This window comes from Pseudopipra pipra, chromosome W (genome assembly GCF_036250125.1).
Source record: "Pseudopipra pipra isolate bDixPip1 chromosome W, bDixPip1.hap1, whole genome shotgun sequence".
Lineage (NCBI taxonomy): Eukaryota > Metazoa > Chordata > Aves > Passeriformes > Pipridae > Pseudopipra > Pseudopipra pipra.
In genome coordinates this window covers 20,132,084-20,151,946 of record NC_087580.1, presented here as the reverse complement: position 1 = coordinate 20,151,946, position 19,863 = coordinate 20,132,084, and the positions used below count along the sequence as shown (strand labels likewise).

At 52.5% G+C, this 19,863-nt stretch overlaps 2 protein-coding genes across 2 annotated transcripts in view; both read right to left on the bottom strand.

Annotated features, from left to right (window-relative positions):
- The window catches only part of LOC135405349 (zinc finger protein 70-like), a 431,851-nt gene that overhangs the window by 334,392 nt on the left and 77,596 nt on the right, over positions 1-19,863 (bottom strand). The window lies entirely within an intron of this gene.
- LOC135405527 (gastrula zinc finger protein XlCGF49.1-like) lies at positions 1,965-11,774 on the bottom strand. The gene is made up of 4 exons (XM_064640236.1): positions 11,473-11,774; positions 11,143-11,341; positions 9,453-9,531; positions 1,965-9,264 (listed from the first exon to the last, which is right to left on the bottom strand). The coding sequence occupies exons 3-4, from the start codon at positions 9,502-9,504 to the stop codon at positions 8,510-8,512; spliced, it is 807 nt and encodes a 268-aa protein (XP_064496306.1). The 5' UTR covers positions 9,505-9,531; positions 11,143-11,341; positions 11,473-11,774; the 3' UTR covers positions 1,965-8,509.

The following is a 19,863-nucleotide window of genomic DNA, read 5'->3' as shown; positions in this document are numbered from 1 at the left end:
CGTGTGTCCCCCCTGTCCCTGCTGTCACTCTGCTTCTGCCCGGTTGCTCCCAGTGATCCCAGGAAAGTTTCTCAGTTCTCCCCAGTCTTGGTTATTTGGGGGCAATGGGGGAATCCCAAGGGGTGGAACCGAGTTTGGGGGGGGCATAACCGGCCCCAGGATGGATCGGGAATTGGGACCCCCCTGTGTTCCCCCAATGTCAACCCGCTCTGGGGGGGCTTTGGGAGGGCACCTGCCCCTCAATGGGCACCCAGCTCACACCAAAAGGTGCTGGGAAACCTCCAAAACCTCCCCACAGTCCTTCAAGGGCCCCCAAACACAAAGAACGCCCAGGGTCCCCACTGAATCCCTTTTTTTGGGCTTTGCTGGGCACTGGTGGTGCTGGGAGCCCCCCTGGCTGCAGGTGAGGAGCTCTTGGGTGAGTGGGGGGTGGGAAGGGGGCAGTCGGTGGGAAAAGGGGGGTCAGAGTGGAGAAAAGGGGTGGTGGGACCCCAGACTGAGTGGGGGGGGGGGGCAGGGCACTGTAGTTTGGGGGATGATGGGAATAGGATGGGAGAGGTCAGAAGAATGGGGAAAGAAGAGGGTGGGACCCCCAAACTGAGCATGAGGGGGCTGGGGAGTGGGGGGATGATGTGGAAGGGGTGGGAAAGGGAGAAAAAAATTAAGGGTTGGGACCCCAAAAGTGATCCTGGGCAGGCTGAGGATTGAGGGACCATGGAAAAGTGGGAGGAACAGGGAGAAGGGTGGAAAAGGGGGGGTGGGTCTGGCAGGTCCGACGGTCCCATGGGGGTCTTTGGGCACAGGGGAGCTGGGAAAGGGAGGTGGACCCCTGAGCTCCCAACTTACTGTGGGGTGCTGGGGGCTGCTGGATGCAATCTCAGCCTTGGATTATGTCAACAGTTTCAGTTTAGAGGAATTACAGAGGTGTGACTAAACCACTTTTGTCCCCCAGGTTGTAATGATAGCAAATCAGATCTATCGATAGAAATGACTTATTTAGGGCTACAAATGATCACACAAAACGATCTTCATCAGAATTATTTACTGCACAATACAAACACTAAAACTACCAGGAGTACAGGATAAGAGAGGACAGTGCTCTACACTAAAGCAATTGTTGAAGCAATTCCACTAAAGCTGGCACAAAAGCAATAATTCTTAATTAGAGATGGATGGAACTCCCCCAGAGCAACGCTTGTGGGGAGATCTCTGCTCTCAACCTCCAGCAGTGACCTTTGGGGGTCCCCAGCCAAGGCAGGAATCTCCACACCCCCCCCCCCCCAGGAAGGGTTCTGTTGGAAGAACCTGCCCCTGGGAAAGGGGACTGGCCCTTTCTGGTCGAAAGGGATGGACTACAGTCACTAGACTCCAGGGGTTGCCTCCCCATCAGGGGGTTCATTCGGGTGTTGCCGTGGAATTTAGGTGCTGAAAAATCTCCGGAGCAATTAATTAGGGGTGAGATAAGAAAGGGTTTATTATGCCAAGGCAAAGATCTTACAAGACGCACGCAGGCCGTGCCTGAGATGTTACATTTTATAATACCATCCATCCAATCCCAGATGTGTCCACCCTGTGGCCTTTACTCTGGTCCGTCCCGGGTCCACCCCCTGAAAATGGGTCTGGGGTGTGTTTTGGGACTCTCTGTTCATCCCATCTTCATCTTCATCAGAGCACAAAGGGTACATAGTCACCCAATTCTTGACCGTGTTCTGTGGTTTAGGCCCTGATATGCTGTTCTGCCAACAATCTAGGCCTTGCCTTGACAAAAGACTAAACATTTCTGCTGTATTCAGGGGTATGAGTGATATAGGGAACATAGAATAGGGTAAGAGGGTTAAGGAATGTGTAAACAAGGGTGCTAGAGGGAAAGGGATAAGGGAAGAAGGGAGGGATGCTGCCTTTAGAGTCTACTTCCACTACTTATAAAACTTACAAGTATTAGAAAAATGAAAAACCATTAGGGGCTTAAGGCATCAGTCCCCCCTTTAGAGATTAAACAAGGTTCAAAGATCTTGTTCAATCTCTACTACTCATACATAGCATTAACCATATAACAAGCTATATTTTTATACTAACATGAGTGGCTGCTCTATTCATATTCAGCTTGGTAACTATGAAGTAAATTTGTGGAAATGAACTTAATGAAACATTTTTAAGAACTACCCAATATGTAATTTAAACTTGTTGCCAAATTTTAGCCAAATCCATAGTGCAAATTCAGCACTCAACTTATAAAGGATGTTTGGTGCATTTTGCTAAAGCCAAATGTAAATTTAGGTTTTAAACTTAATTCATAGTTACTGGCCATACTAAGCAATACAAACAAGAGAAGCAAACTTAAACACTATTTTAACAGTCCTTGTAACAGTCTTTGTTGCTCTACTCATCTCAGGAACAGAGGTTTTCTTCTTCCTGGGTGAAATTCAGGGTCCTTGATGATAACTCTGTCCACGTTGGAGATGGTCTGTTGGACTTGAAAACAGTTCTTTCTATTTGGCTTGCAGGAGTTTCAGTCTCATAGCTTAACATAAACTCAGTCCTTGGGCTGGAACAGATGAGCAGGAGTGTCCAGTCTCACAGGCTTAGATGACATGATGAGTTTCTGCAGTTCCTGCAAAGCAGATCTTAAAACATTAAACAATTCTACAAATAAACCTCTTTATGCAACTAGGGAGTTGATGAAGTGCGACTCTCTGTCTGATGACAATTTCACAGGAATTTTGGATCTTGGAATTCCTGCATTTCAATCTTCTGAGAGAGGAGCTTGTGCTTTTATCACATAAAGTGATTAACTGCCAGTCACAGATTTAATAGGCCAGTCGAGAGCTTACTTGAAGCAGACTGCGTCTGGATGCAAACAGCACCCTGGCAGTGCCAGTAGCTCACCACAGAGAGCTTATACTCTCTGGACAAATTCTAGGCCTTACCGGGGGCAGGTTGTCCTGTTCCAACCTGTCCCAGACTGCAGTCAATCATCTTTACCTCATGGAGTGATCTTACAGGGATCCCTTGCCTCCATGGATAAAAGCTGCCTCACCTGTTAAAACAGGTGCATTTATAGATATATGAATACCAACAAGAGGACCCCTGGTGGTCTAGTGGTCAGGATGCGGCGCTCTCACCACCGGGGCCTGGGTTCGATTCCTGGTCAGGGAACTCCTCCGGGCAGATGGAGCTCGTCAGCCCCGTAAGGCCATCCATCTAAGAGAAGGTCACTCTAAACAAACCTACGTCCTGAGGACCTCGCTGCCACCGTCCAAGCTTGCTTGGCCCCAGCAGATGAACCTCAGGATTAAAGGGTGGGCTCAGTTCAGCGCACACTGTGTCTCACCTAAAAAAAAATCCACTGCGCAGGCTCGAAGGGTAATGACCTTTCCCAAATCTTCGTTCGTGAAGACTGGCCATGAAGCCATGAATACCAACAAAGCAATAAAACTAAGAAAGCATTCTCAGCAAACTATTTAAGTAACTTAAACCTATTATTCCAACAACGATGTTACCAGATTGTCTCGAGGATTGTAAGCAATGGGGCAAAGCCAGATTCTTAGGGTCTTATCGGAGAGTTCACAAAACCAGTGCTGTTGCAGTGCTGTAAATTCCTGGTTAGCAGTCAGAACCAGGATTCCCATGATGCAGTGTTGAACATGCTAGAGTAGTACTGAAAATACAGAATATTAGACATTACTAGCTAAGTACTTGGAAATAGAAAACATTATTTATGCCACTGATAAAGACATAAGATTCATTATATCAGGATTTTCTCACAGGATAACAAGGAGATATATTTTCTCATAAGTACAACACCACTGTGAAATTTCCTGCCCTAGAGAATATTGGGGTTCTGTGATAAGTGAGAAAAGGCCATAGAAGGTTCATGCAGAGTGTGTTTCTCAGAAGCTGTTCAGTGTGGCTGGGAAAAGGCAGCTCCTGGCTTCAGATGGCTTTACTCGCTGCTTTACAGAAGCTGCAATGGTGTCCAGGCAAAGGGTCACTCTGTGCTTTCTCAGCTCTGTTGCTTTTCACTACAGCATTGATCCCACTTTCTTATCCGTCCTTGGTCTTAGTGTAGGTCTTCTTATGCAAATCCAGGTTCACATACATTCCTAGATGACACTAGATAAAAAGCATCTCAAAAACATAAATAGATAAACGTGATTCCACAATCACATGAAAGTTCTATGGATCTCTCATCAAATTGCTTTTAAGAGAAATTCTTCCACAGGCTGCAGAGAGACATAGATGTTTACAAATTGTCGTTGGAACAAGATATGTGCACGTATAAATATTGCAAGCTTTAAAGCACTTCATGTTGCAAAAGCAAAAGCAATATAAGCTTTCAATTCTTAGCAATTAAACTAACAATAAGCGAAGCTTAAAATAATATAACATAGAAAGTAACAAAATAGACACAATAATTACAATATATGTATACGTTTCTGTACCACCTTTAGTGCAAGTTGATTTCAATTGTGTCAGAAGGCTTTTACCTACTCACTCTTGGTCTGGTGTATTTCATTTGCAGTTGAGACATTTGTCTACTTCTGCATAAAAGTTATTCTCATGGCTCTCAGCCTGAATTTTAGTGGTACAGCTTCAGGTCTGGTTGCTGGAACAAACTGTCTGTTAACAGTTAACTTCTGACACATTGTTAATTTACATTTAAAATAGATCAGTATTCCCCCTTACTGGGATAGAGTGGAAATATTCTTTCATAGGTCATGAGCCTATGACAGTTTTAAAAGACAGGGGATGTAAGGGTTAGTAGAGAGTTTCTTTTCCCAGTTTCGTTTGTTGGGGACAAATCAGTTTCTCCCTTTGGATCTAAATAGCTCTCATAATTTTCAAAACATCACCTTACTGTCTTATGACATATATTGCACCGGCGGGTTTTAGTTTTTTCGCCAGGAATTTACACTGATTTTGTCCTCTCTTTCCCCCTTACACGTTGGAATAGGCTGGGCACTGGCCGCTCTGGCTTTCGGCTCTGCTCCACTTGTTATGGGAGCAGGCATCTTTATTGTTATAACAACTGTGAAGTCGTCGGGTGGCTTTAAAATTTCTACAGCACTCGCACCCACTGCAGCTGCCTGCATGGGGTTAGATGTTACAGGGGAAGGAGCTACCCCCCCGCTTTTCTCGCAGCTCTCGGTGTCTTTGTTCCCTGCCGACCAGTCGCGCCTGCCACACCTGGGGCGGTTCCCGAAACAGCAAGGGCAGAATTGGGTCCCGCCACCCCTGCAAAATCAGAAGCCCCAGCTCTCTCTCTCACTGCTACGCTCAACGGTCCCATAGGTTTCACGGCACTCGCATTTGCCGTCTCTGTTTGGACCACACTAATAGGAGCCAAAACCTCCTCATTAGTCGGAGCAACAACTGGGACTAGTTTTTCCTGTCCCCGCCCTACTGTGCTCGCTACAGTTCTAAGCTTCGGGATCGCTCCCTGCTCCAATCTCGCTCTCTCTGTCACAGCATCCTCACTGTATCACACACAGGCAACACTTTTTTCTTCACCGCGCCAGCCAGTTCTGTCGCCGTGGTAACGGCCGTTCCAGATACCTCCCCTGCTCTCTGAGCCGGGAGTTCCGTTGCCGCGGCAACGGCTGTTCTTATACTCGCGTCACCGCCCACCGTACTAGCTTTCTGCTCTCTCTCTTGATATACTGCCCAGGCTATATCTAATAGTTCATCAATGTCTCTTTCACTACCACCTGCCTTTTGCAATTTCCTCCTTATATCGTTTGTGGACTGTCCCACAAACAAGTATACCAGATGTTTCTTTCCCATTTCTGATTCTATATCAATATCACTATATTTTCTAACAACATCTTTCAATCTGTTCAAAAACTCTGTGGGCGACTCATTTGCTTTTTGCCTGGTTTCACACATTTTAACCCAACTCATTTCTCTTGTTTTTTCCTCTACAACAGTACAGCCTACAGCAAACTTTGGGGTCTCTCTTACACTCGGGGCATGCAGCCCTGTTCTTACAGCTCTCATATCGCTATCGCCACCGATAGAATCAACTACCTGAGCACCCATCCGTGGTGCTGGGCTACTCGCTCTCACAAACACCTCTACATTTGGGGCCGCCGCCCCCCCTGGGGCCGACATCTTCGCTTCACTGCTACTATCTGAATCAGTGACTCCTACGCCTGCCGCCATCCCTACACTGGCCAAATGCTGCGGCGCTTTCGCTGTGACTTCTAAAATCTCTTTTGCTTCTGCAACAGATGCCGCATCCATAATAACTTTCTCTGATGTTACTACACCAAAAGCAATCTTACCAGAAGCTGACTTTTCAGCCTTCACAGTTCTTACTCCATTGCTGATACAACTATCAACTTTAGCTGTTACTTGTTCCTCTACTTTGGAGCTCACTTCTGCTGTTGCTATGAGAATTTTGCCTGCTCCGGCAAAGCTGCTGGCAGCTGCAGAGCTACAGAGTGCTTCCCCGTTCGCTGGAACAGGCAGGGCAGACCCCGCAACCATTGCCCATGTGGGGCCAGAAGTTTCTCCTGTTGTTACTCCTGTTATTTCTGGGCTAGCCAGCCCCGCAGCGTCTGCGTAACTCCCGCTTGGCTCTGTCAGGCTAAAAGCAGCTTCAACAAAAGCTGATCTTATCTGCACGTCTGTGCATACTCCAACTAAACCGACAGAACTCGCTCCCGCTGGACTCGAGCTAACTTCTCCAGAGGCTTTAATTTGCCTAATCCCTCCCGGTGCAGCCAGATCCACACCAGGGGGTCCTTCAATGGCTCCTGCCTGCCCAGCCAGAGTCGGTCCAGGAGCCAGCACACCGGCAGTTCCAGCCCCCCCTGCTGCTGCTGCAGCGGGGAGTCCAATTTGTGGAGCTCCCGGGCTACTTTCTCTCCTGTCAGATATATCAACATATCTAAATAATCTTCTCCGGTGTTTTTAAATAAAACTCGTGAGACAGGGGTAGTTTTAACTAGGTCTTTTCCCCTTTTTTCCAACTCCCGATTTTTCTGCCTTTTCTGAGCTTTCGTTTCTCTTCTCTCCCCTCAATCCAGGGCGTGTTAGCAGAAACATAAACAACTCTGCATACCTTATCTCTTCCCATTTTTGCTCCGCATTGAGGAGTGAAATTAACTTCAATACCGTGTCTAGCTCAGAGGAACCGAATTCTGGCCAAGTTACTCCTTTCATCTGCCCAAATAACGGCCATACACTTACAGATAGTTTACAAAGTTCTTCTTTTCTTAAACTTGTATTGGGATCAGTTAAAATTTTCCAATACTTCAAAACCATTCTCAGGGGGGATTCTTTAGGGATCTCAACTTTTGAATCTACACAACCCATGATTACAAAATACAAAACCAAACCACAGTCACACACTGGGATTCAAACTTGTTACCTTGGGGTTATGAGGCTGTAACCGTAACCTCTCAGCTACTTAACCACTAGCGAACCACACCGACTCTGGAGCCCCACCGGCTCCCCTACAGTGTCAGAGCACCAGAAGGCGTCCCTTCCAAAAGCAGAACAGCCCCTAGGCTGAATACCCGCCCTGACCTGTGCTGACGAACCACCCGTTCGCCGCCTGGAAAGCGACTTTTGCGACTATAACGGGCCCAAGTCTTTAAGCTAACTTTCCAGTAACCCGTGTTCCCTATCTCCCGGAACACAAACTTTTCCCGCAGCTGCTAACCAACCAGGTACCGTTTTCCCTTATTTGTTCTTTTCTTATCTCACCTCTATGCTCCGTGCTTGCTTCCGTGGGTTCTGTGGAGCTGGGCTTCTCAGACCGGGGCGGGAATTATCTCAGATAAAAGCCGGCTTGTTGAGGAATTCCTGCGCGATGAAAGTTTCCAGTCTGAAGAAGTCCCGGTCCAGGTTTCCCCAACGTACGGGCCACCAACTGTTGCCGTGGGAGTTAGGTGCTGAAAAATCTCCGGAGCAATTAATTAGGGGTGAGATAAGAAAGGGTTTATTAGGCCAAGGCAAAGATCTTACAAGACGCACGCAGGCCGTGCCTGAGATGTTACATTTTATAATACCATCCATCCAATCCCAGATGTGTCCACCCTGTGGCCTTTACTCTGGTCCGTCCCGGGTCCACCCCCTGAAAATGGGTCTGGGGTGTGTTTTGGGACTCTCTGTTCATCCCATCTTCATCTTCATCAGAGCACAAAGGGTACATAGTCACCCAATTCTTGACCGTGTTCTGTGGTTTAGGCCCTGATATGCTGTTCTGCCAACAATCTAGGCCTTGCCTTGACAAAAGACTAAACATTTCTGCTGTATTCAGGGGTATGAGTGATATAGGGAGCATAGAATGGGGTAAGAGGGTTAAGGAATGTGTAAACAAGGGTGCTAGAGGGAAAGGGATAAGGGAAGAAGGGGGGGATGCTGCCTTTAGAGTCTACTTCCACTACTTATAAAACTTACAAGTATTAGAAAAATGAAAAACCATTAGGGGCTTAAGGTATCACGGGGTGGAAGCAGCGACTGAAGCTCTTCCTGCATTCGGGGCACTCGTAGGGGGCCCTTACTGGTGGGTCCGTTGGTGTGAGGTCAAGGTAGAGCTCTCGGTGAAGCTCTTCCCACACTCTTCACACTTGTAGGGCCTCTCACCGGTGTGGATGCGCCTGTGTTTGCGGAGGTTGGAGCTCACGTTGAAGCTCTTCCCACATTCCCCACACGTGTAGGGCTGTTCCCCAGTGTGGATGCGCTGATGAGTGAGGAGGTCAGAGCTGTCCCTGAAGGTTTTCCCACATTCCCCACACGAATAGGGTCGTTCCCCAGTGTGGATCTGCTGGTGGTTGCGGAGATTGCTGCTGTACCTGAAGCTCATCCCACATTCCCCACAGCTGTAGGGCCGTTCCCCAGTGTGGATGCGCTGATGCTTGAGGAGGTAGGAGCGGTCCCTGAAGCATTTCCCACATTCCCCACATGGGTAGGGCCGTTCCCCAGTGTGGATGTGCTGGTGAATGAGGAGTTTGGTGCTCTTCCTGAAGCTCTTCCCACATTCCAAGCATCTGAAGGGCTTCTCCCTGCTGGGAGGCTGCTCAGGGACCACCAGGTCAGAGCTCCCCCTCAAGCTCCGGCCGCCTTCCCGGCACAGGCTGGCTCTTTCCTCCTCAGAGCACCCTGGGCTGGCTTTGGAGCCCCTCCTGCGGGGGGATCTCCGGCCCTTTTCCTCCCCGCTGCCTTCCTGCGCCGGGGAGCCCTTCAAAACGGCCTCTCCCACCAGGGTCTCACGGGGGGATTTGTCCTCCGGGCTCTCCGTCCTCAGCTCGGGGCCTGGGGCAGGAAGCAAGAAGGACAGGGAGGGGATTTGCCTCCGGCCCACAGGGAAGGCCAAGGACATCCCCCCAACTCCGGCCCCGGCAGGACGGCGGCGCCAGCGGGGTTGTCCTGCAGCCGGGGCCATGCTCGGCTGACAGAGCCAGCACAACACCCGCCCAAAGGGACACTGACTGCCTCCTCACCTGCCTGGGGGGCCCAAGGCATCTTCCTCTTCCTCGCAGCCTCCTCCTCCATCCGCCCAAGCTTTGGGAAGGAGAAATCCTGACGGGGGGAAAAACAAGAGCTGAGCACGTTGGCTTGGGGTTTCCTCCTGGCCAAGTCCATCTCTAGAACTGACCGGGCATCCTGTGTCCATAAAAACCTCCAAAACACCAAGATTCAGCCCAGAAAAACCCAAACCACCGAGATTCAGGCAAAAAACACCTCAGAAATAGCGAGATGAACCCTCCCAAACTGCAAAAAGTTAAAGTTTAGCCAGAAAATACTCCAAAATATGAAGATTCTGCCAAAAAAAAGGTGTTTAATTGGGAGGATGAGAGGAGTGAGGTCATTTCATGAGCACTTGATTGAGTTGCTATATATTAATCAAAAGCTGTATTAATGTAGTGTCACTGAAAACTCGCCAGGGCTGTTCCTTGAGCTTATCTGGCCCCCTGCCAGTCCAGGGCTGTTTCTCCAAACCACCAATCCAAGTGTGCATAACACCCTGGTTGGTCAGTGCTGGCTGGGGCAGCGGGCACTCGCTGAGGGGATGAGAAAACTGCACCTGGGGCTGGGCTGAAAGAGGCTTCAGCACCACTTCTGATGGTCCAGGGGCAGCATCTGGCTTCTCCCTAACAGAGAGATGGCACTTGTTCCTCTGCAGGGAGTCAAGGGCAGGAGGGTGACTCCTGCTGCATGGATGGAATGGCAGAGGATCCCTTGGGTCCCCAGGATGGACCAGCACTTGGAGATACAAACTGCCCTGGGGCTGAGGATGCAGCTGCCAGCACAGATTTCCCTGCAAAGGCTGCAGTGAGTCAAGCTCTGGAGAGTAGATTGTGCCCCATGGATGGGATTGCAGAGGCTCCCTTGGGACCCCAGCAGGAATCAGCAACCAGGAATAGACACAAAAGGCCCCCCAAAGATTTCTGGGGGAGTGTCCTGTAGAGAGGGGACAGTGTCACCCCACCAGGGCGGGGCTGGCAAGTGGGAGGCTGCTCCAGGGCTCTGCAAGAGGCCTCGTGCTCTGCTGGGCCCCAGCACTGGCTGGTCCCAACATCCCCGGCTGCCCCCGGCCCTGGGCAGCTCTGCTGCCACAGGCTGTGCCCTCACCCAGGGCCCTGCCCACATCCCTGTCCCTTGGCTCTCTCTCTGCCAGCTCAGTGTGGGGCACACGGGCTGGGGGTCCCTCCCAAGCCCCCCGGGCAGCCAGCGTTGGCTGGGGGGATGTGAGGGCTGGGCCTGCTCAGCACAGCCCCGGCCTCGTGCCCAGCGCCTCTTTCCTGCCCCACACAAGAGCTTCCCGGCCCCCCCAGGGCTCCCCTGCTGCTGCCTCTGCTCCTGGCCCTGCCTTTGCTGCTCCCTTGCCTGGGGCAGCGGCTGCAGGGGGGGATGGCAGCAGCTTCAGCTCCACAGCACTTCCTGGGGGGAGCTCAGCCCGGGGGGACGGGCAGGGACCTGATGGGGATGGACAGGGGCCCAGCAGGGACAGCCAGGGCCTGCAGGGGAAGGCACAGGGACAACCTGACCCCCCACACTGCCAGGGCTGTCTCTGCTCCTCCTTGCAGGCTCCGTGGCCAGGCACAGGTGGTGTTCCTGGGTGCCCACCATCTCAGCACTTGCAGCCGCTCAAATCAGCGCCCGCAGCTCTGCAGCAAAGCCCCAGCTCACCTGGCACACAGGGGATGGACACAGCACCTGCTCGGGGATGGGCAAACACAGCTTTGTGCCTTCCCCACCACGGGGCTCTCCTTCCTCAGCAGCACCTCTGCCTTGCACTTATTCTCAGCCTCACCTCAGGGACAGCTCTGGGCTCACCTCCGCGCCACTTCTCAGCCTCACCTCAGGGCCTGGGCTCAAGGACAGGAACCTGCAGGAAGGGGACATCAGGTGCAAGCTGAGGGCTGCCTGCCTGCACTGGCCTCTGGGGGCTTCTTTCTCCTTCTACAACCAGCCCAGAACTCAGCCTGCTTTTCTAACACCACACATTTACACACTAACCTTGCAGATAGATATGGACAGACATCTCTATCCCCCTGGGGATGGAGCCTCAAGCATGTGCTGCCACAGGAATGGGAATCAGAGAATCACAGAATCAGACAGGTTGGAAAAGACCTCCGAGATCATCAAGTCCAACCCTTGATCCAACCCCGCCGTGCTTCCCAGACCATGGCACTGAGGCCACATCCACTCTCACCTTCAACACCTCCAGGGACGGGGACTCCACCCCCTCCCTGCCCAGCCCATTCCAAGGCCTGATTACTCTCTCAGCAAAAAATTGCTTCCTAATATCCAGCTAAACCTCCCCTGGCACAGCTCAAGACCCAGCCCTCTTGTCCTACTGCTGCTTCCTGGCAGAAGAGCCTCACCCCCACCTGGCTACACCCTCCTGGCAGGGACTTGCAGAGAGTCAGGAGGTCTCCCCTGAGCCTCCTCTTCTCCAGCCTCAACACCCCCAGCTCCCTCAGCCTCTCCTCACACCACCTGTGCTCCAGAGCCCTCCTGCCTTCCAGCACATCAACACACCCCCAGCTTGGTGTCAGCTGCACATTTGCTGATGAAATGCCTGGTTCTGCAGGAGCTGCAGATGCTCAAGGGGCAGCAGGACCAAGTCAGGGGCCTGGGGGGGCCTGGGGGGCTTTGGGGTCTGGGAGGGTCCTGGGGGAGCTGGGGAGGGGCTTTGGGGATTGGGGGTACAGACCACAACAGACCAGGACAGACCAGTACCTCCTCACTGCTCCCTGGATCTCTCCTGGAGCTGGGCCACATTGTCGTGGGACACCTGAGCCTTCCCCCAGTGCCCTCCCAGTACAGTCCAGTGCCCCCAGCACAGCCCACTGTGTTCCTGTCCCAGGGTGCCAGGTGATCCCTCTTTGGGGGGGGGTTGGAAGGGATTTGAGGGGGGGGTTGGAAGGGATTTGAGGGGGGGGCTGGGGGAGATTTGGGGGTATTTGTGGGGAGTTGGATGGGGATTTGGGGGCCTTTGGGTGCATTTAGGGGAGTTAAAAGGTGTTTTGGGGGGTCAAAGGGATCTGTGGGGGGAGGGGCTTAAAGGGAAAAGGGGGTTTAGGGAACATTTGAGGGGGTTAATGGGGCCTGAGGGGGAGAGGAGGGGCAGCACCACAAGCAGGTGAGTCTTGAGACCCTCCTGGTGTTCCCAAGACTCTCTTAGTGTTTCCAATTGCCCCTTTGACACCCTAAGATCCCCCTGGTGTCTCCAGTGTCCACAAGGCCTCCCCAGGGCCCCAATTCCCCCCTTGACACCCCCAAATCCACTGTCCCCAAACCCCTCCACACTGTCCCCATTGTCCCCAAACCCCATTCCTTATGCCTCCAACCCTCCATCTCCCCCAAGGAGCACTGCCTGGACCCTCTGACCACAAAAACGCCCCCCCCCTGCTCACAGAAAGGCCAAGGGCATCTGGGGACGCATTGGGGACAGTTGGGAGGCTTTGTGGGGCACTGGGTGATTACTGGGAGGTACTGGGACACACTGGGGGGAACAAGAGAGCACTGGGAGGGACTGGGGGGTTACTGAGGGACACTGGGAGGGCACTGGGAGGGACTGGGGAGTTACTGGGGGATTACCAGGACACACGGGGGGACAAAGGCAGGTTACTGAGCCATACTGGGGGTTACCGGGTGCACACTGGAGCATTACTGGGCCATAATGGGGGGCAGTGGAGGTCACTGGGACACACTGGGTGGTCACTGAGGGGGTTACTGGGCCGTACTGAGGGTCACTGGGATATACTGGGGGCATTGGGATCCTCTTACTCGGATCTGCTACATCTCCCCCCTGCACTTTGGGAAGCACCCCCAGGACCCCTCCCCTGCGGGCTGGGAGATCCCCTGAACCCCACTGCTGGGCTTTAGGGGACCCCCGGACCCCCCTCCCTGTGGGGTCTCTGTGTGCTGAGTGTTGGGGGTCTCTGGGGTTCCGGGGGGTCACTGGGATCCCCTTTCCCTGGGGTCGGTTCGCCAGCCCGGCCGGAGCGCTGTGGCGGGAAAAGTAATGGCGGACCGCGCAGAGCCTCATGGGAGTTGCAGTTCCCTCTTGAGGACTCTGCCGGCGCGCATGCGCAGTACAGTCAGGGCGTTGGCAAAGCCGCCCTCCTCCCCCCCCCGGGAGGGTTCCAGGCCTGCGCTCTGACCCTCGGGAACCCCCGAACCCCTCAGCTAAACCCTCCCGAGCTCTCCAGCCTTTCCACCCACAGCCGCGCTCCCCGCAGCCCCCGAGGGGATCCCCAGAGCCCCGCTCTCCCGCAGGCCCCGCCAGCTCACAGTACAGCACATACCCAGCGCCATCTTTGCTTCCCGGAAGCAACCACGGCGCTCTGCGCGCGCACCGCCTTCACAGAGCACCCCCCCCTTTTCCGCCGCGGCCCCGCCCTCCGCCCGCCCGCCCTCAGGAGTGTTCGCACGGGCGGGGCCGCAGCGCCCTCAGCCCGAACGGAACCTGCTTTTACCTCATGGAATCTTTGATCTCTGTTAGCCAAGCCCCTCTTTCCTTCCCCAGTTGTCTTGTCCCTTTGGGGAGGGGGATCATAGCGGCCCTTTGCACTTGAGCGAACTGAGGTTTCTACCAGAAAGGGCCAGTCCCCTTTCCCAGGGGCAGCTTCTTCCAACAGAACCCTTCCTGGGGGTGTGTGGAGATTCCTGCCTTGGCTGGGGACCCCCAAAGGTCAGTCCTGGAGGTTGAGAGCAGAGATCTCCCCCCGAGAGTTGGTCTGGGGGAGTTCCATCCATCTCTAATTAAGAATTATTGCTTTGGTGCCAGCTTGAGTAGAATCGCTTCAACAATTGCTTTCGTGTAGAGCACTGTCCTATCTTATCCCTGTTCCTTCCACTTTTCCATGGTCCTCTCAATCCCCACCCCACCTCCAGATTACTCTGCGGGTCCCAATCCCCATTTTTCCTTCCTCTCACATCTTCCACATCATCCCCCCAATCCCCAGCTCCCTCCAACTCAGTTTGGGGTCCCAGCACCCCCAAAAAAAGGGGTTAGGTGGGATCCTGGGTGGGCTCTGACTATGTTTGAGGGGTTCTCCAGGGCCTGTGGGGAGATTTAGGGGGGTCCCAGCACCTTTTGGGGTGAGCTGGGTGCCTTTTAAGGGGCAGGTGCCCCACCAAGACCCTCCCAGAGGGGTTGACACAGGGGGAACAAAGGGAGGTCCCCATTCCCGATCCATCCTGGGGCCGGTTCTGCCCCCCCAAACTCAGCTCCACTCCTTGGGATCCCCCCAAGCGCCTCCCCCACTGCCCCCCAATAACCAGGACTGGGGAGAACTGGGAAGCTGTACTGGGATCACTGGGAGCAGCCGGGCGGAGGCAGAGTGACAGCAGGGGAGGGGGGACACACGACCCCCCAAAATCCTCACGGGGACGGGGGGGGGGGGGGGGTCCAGGCTGGGCCCGAGGCCCCGGGGAGGGGCTGCGGCCGCCGGCGGCTCAGGAGCTCTGTGGGGAGAGAAAAAGGGGTGACACCGGGGTGGGGGGACAGGGGGGACACCGGGATACACCGAGACCCCAACTGGATCCAGTGGGACCAGAACTGGGGCAACGGGGATCATACTGGGAGCACCTGGCAGCATGTTGGAGGCAACTGGGATATACTGGGAGTGACTGGAACCACAGTAGGAGTGACTGGGAGCAACTGGAACCACACTGGGGGCAACTGGGATCCTACTGGGAGCAACCGGGCCTTTGCTGGGGTCATGCTGGGATCATACTGGGAGTGACTGCAATAATCCTGGGAGTGTGTGAGAGGGACTGCAGCCATACTGGGGATGAGTGGGATCAAACTGGCTTCGTACTGGAAGTGTCTGGAAGTCACTGGTATCATACTGGTGGCAACTGCAATTGTACTGGGATCATACTGGATCAGACTAGGATCATACTGGAAGCAACTGGTTCTATGCTAGGGGCAACTGGGAGCTACTAGGATCCCACTGGGAAGAAGTGGGAGCAACTGGGACCATGCTGGGCACAACTGGGCCCACAGTGAAGGTGACTGGGGTCATACTGGGAGTGAGTAGGAGCATTCTGAGGGCAGTTGGGACCATGTTGGCGCAACTGGGATATACTGGGAGCAAGTGGGATCACGCTGGAAGTGACTTGGATCATACTGGGAGTGACTAGGATCCCACTGGGGGTGACTGGGAGTGGCTGTGAGCAACTGGGATCATGCTGGAAGCTACTGGGACCATTCAGGAGTGAGTGGGACCACACTGGGGGCAACTGGGATATACTGGGAGAGACCAAGAGTGACTGGGATCATACTGGGACTGACTGGGAGCATGCTGAGGTCAGCTGGGATATACTGGGAGAGACTGGGAGTGACAGGGATCCTACTGGGAGGGACTGGAACTACAGTGGGGTGACTGGGAGCAAGTGGGACCCTGCTGGGGGCAAATGGTTTTATCCTGGGAGTGCCATGGAATGTCTGGGTTCATCCTGGATGTGACTACCACCATATAGGGGATCGCTGGGATCATACTGGAGCTGTACTGGGAGAGACTGGAACTACAGTGGGGTGACTGGGAGCAACTGGGACCATGCAGGGGGTAACTTGGATCCTACTAGGAGAGACTGGGATCATACTGAGACTGACTGGAAGCATGTTGGAGGCAACTGGGATAATACTGGGAGTGGCTGCGAGTGACTGGGATTATACTGGGAGTGACTGGAACCATAGTAGGGGTGAATGGGAGCAACTAAAACCATGCTAGGGGCAACTGGGATCCTACTGGGAGCAGCTGGGCCCCTGGTGGGGTCATACTGGGATCATACTGGGAGTGACTGCAATAATACTGGGAGTGTGTGAGAGGGACTGAAGCCATACTGGGGATGAGTGGGATCAAACTGGCTTTGTACTGGAAGTGTCTGGAAGTTACTGGGATCATACTGGGAGCAACTGGGACCATGCAGGGGGCAAATGGCATCCTCCAGGGAGTGACTGGGAGTGACTGGGGCCAGACTGGACTCAGACTGGGAGTCCCTGAGAGGGAAAGGAACCATCCTGGGTGAGGGGCTGGGAGCAACTGGGACCACCTTGGGGGCAACTGGGATCCTATTGGGAGTGACTGGGAGTGACTGGGATCATAGTGGGAGTGACCAGCACCGTACTGGAATCATAGTGGGAGTGACTGTAAGGGACCAGGATCAAACTGGGAGTGGCTGGAACTACACAGGGGGGAACTGGGAGCCAGTGGGGCCAGGCTGGAAGCCAACTGGGAACATATTGGGGCAACTGGGATCATGCTGGAAGCAACTGGGAGTAACTGGGAGTGACAGGGTGCATGCTGGAGGCAACTGGCATAAACTGGGAGTGACTGGGATCATACTGATGGAAACTGGAACCTTCCTGGGGCAAGTGGAAGTAACTGGGTATGACTAGGAGCATGTTGAGAGCAACTGGGATATACTGGGAGTGTCTGCAACCATCCTGGGGGTGACTGGGACCACATGGGGAGCGACTTGGACCATGCTGGGGGCAACTGGGAGCAACTGGGAGTGACTGGATCTACAGTGGGGCAACTGGGATTGACTGGGACCATGCTGGGGGAAGACTGGGATCATACTTGGATTGACTGGATCTATGCTGGAGGCAACTGGGACAAACTGGGACCATGCAGGGGGCAACTGCAATCCTACAGGGATCATACTGGGACCATACTGGGATCAGATCAGGATCATACTGCGAGCAACTGGGTCTGTGCTAGGGGCAACTGGGAGCAACTGGGATCAAACTGGGAGGTACTGGGACCCTGCTGGGGACAACTGGTAGCAACTGGGATCCCACTGGGAGGAAGTGGGAGCAACTGGGACCATGCTGGGCACAACTGGGATCATACTGGGAGCAACTGGGCCCACAGTGAAGGTGGCTGGAGTCATACTGGGAGTGACTGGGAGCATTCTGAGGGCAGCTGGGACCATGCTGGCACAACTCATCACTGGTTGCCAAAGTCATCCCATACCTAAAATAAACCTGAAACTCTGCTTTTCAGTTAACCTGCTGCCTTGCAGTCAAATTTTCAGACAACGCAATTACAAACAACAAGAAGAAGATCAAACTGCATTCAGCAGGTGTTTTTTGGAAAAAATTCTAAAATTTCCTGGTGTTGCCAATCAAAACAGCTGTTTAAATGACACTTTTATGAATCCCAAAAATCCAATGGGATTGAACAAGCTCTTGGGAGAAGACAACCTGCTGGCATATCTAAATTGTCTTTGGATTTGCTGCAACATTAGAAAACAGACATTAACATGGAACTGGCAAAATCAGCATAAAAATCCAATAGACTAATATGGGAGTTGGTTGTTGTGAGGAGAACAAAGTTTCTTGGTCTTCAGCTGATATTGCCAAAATGACAAATTTAAGTATCAACAACAGTATCTCAGATGTATTTTGGAGTTCAAGCCATCCATCAAAGTGTTTACTGGCAACAAAGGGAATGCTAATCCTGATTTTCAATCAGAGAGTTTATTCATTGTTCTAACTAAACATACTTGGAGTTATGTTTGGCCTTAATACTGCTAAAAAGCAATACAGATTCTCTGCCAGTAAAATAAGGGACTGGGAAAAACACTGTGACCACTTCTCTCCCCAGAGCACCCAGTGGCAAACACAAGAGACCCATGTGTGGGCTTTGTAGGTTGCACTGACAAATATTAATTAGGTATTTTACTCAGAGAGTCTCTTCACTGGTGTGGTGGTTTGGGCTAGGCCTTCCTTGGTGACCAGTTTGTAACCAAGGAAGGGTCCAGATTTACCCAGTATTCCCTACGATTTTTACATAAGCTGGGCTATAAGAAGAAAGGAGGAAAGGCCTTCGGTCTCTTTCCTTCTGGCGGCTTGGAGGTGCAGGTTCCCTGCTGTTGAGTCTGCCGTGTTGGGGAGCGAGGCCTGGTTAGGCCTTGCCGACCTTGGGAGACGGAGGTTGCCGGCGATCGTTCCAGAGCGACTCTCGGTTGTCCCAAGAAGAGTAGAGAGATATTTCTTTGCTAATTCTTTTAGTTGCTAGATATTGGGCTACTAATCGGGAGATATATATATTACTTTGGTTTTGTTCCTTTCCCCTTCCCCCTTCCCTTTCCCTTGTGAAATTGTATATATTTCAATTGTATATAACTGTAACATAAGTGTAAATATATTTGTATATATCACTTTAGCTGTCTCTCTCTCGCTTCAGGTTTTTTCTTGGTTGTTTTTCTCCCTCTTCTCCCTGAGGTTTGGTGGGGGGGTAACTTCTTGTGGTAATGTCTGGAGACTTGGCAGGGAGCCAGCTTCAAACCGTATCAACTGGGTAGCAAAATAAATCTTCTGGGAGGAAAATTGTGATTTTCCACAGAAATTTTTGTTGTCGGGTTCCAGTGACAATGCCTAATTAACATCCATTTATATCCCAACCATTACTGACCTTTCACTGGACTTTGTTAACTATTGAGACAAATACTCAAGACCTTTGTGTTCTTTTTTCACCTTTTAAAATTAGTTTACAACAGAAGGAGCTGCAAAAACATCCTGCAGTTTTCTTTAAAGTCAAAAAAAAGACTATGAAATTACAAGACAAATCTTAAAACTTTTTCTTCATCCTCTTTTCAGGCAGGCCAAGATTACAACAGTTGTAAAGTGTTCTGCCGTGTGTTTCCTCATCATTTCTTACTTGGTCATCTTGACCTTGTTTATCTGTCCATCTGCACACACCTTTGGCAGCAACTCTACAGCCCAAAAGAGACAGAACACTGTTCATCAGCAGAATCCATCCCAAGAGGGAATTGCCCTCCCACCCTCCCACCTTCTGTATTGGACAGAGAGTGGTTTTCTTGCTCCTGCCCTGCCTTGCCACAACTTGGCACGGCAGGAGTTAGCTGGTGAAATCAGAGCAGGGAAGTCCTCAGATGGCAACACTGAAACTACCCAGGAGGATGTCAGCAGAGCCTGCCTTACATGACATTGTGTGCAACCACTTATGGGATGAGCTTCTACACACGGGAAACAACCACAGGCACAGGTGTACACACGTCCAAAGGTACACGGCAGTGCCCAGGGAGGCTCTTGCACAGCTCACACTGAAATACCTGTGTGCATATACACACCTGTACAAACGCTGCACCAAAACACAGCCGTGTATCCCTGCACACTGAAGGACAGCGTTCAAGGCCAGGGGGAACGAGGCTCCGAGCCTTCCACTGCAGGTGTTGGGGGGTTGGAACTGGATGATCTTCAAGGTCCCTTCCCACTCGCCCCATCCCGCGGTTCTGTGACCCACGCCCCTGGCCCAGGGACACCCCGCGGTGCCCCCGCCCAGCCGTGTCCCCACACACGGACACAGCCCGTGCACAGGGCCCGTCCCGCGGCCCCCCCGCCGCTCCCGCGGGGAGCAGGAC

Coding starts and splice junctions, on each gene's coding strand:
- LOC135405527 (XM_064640236.1), bottom strand. CDS start 9,504: ATGGAGGAGGAGGCTGCGAGGAAGAGGAAGATGCCTTGGGCCCCCCAG. Junction 9,265..9,452: donor GCCTTGGGCCCCCCAGGCAG/GTGAGGAGGCAG, acceptor TTCCTGCCCCAG/GCCCCGAGCTGAGGACGGAG.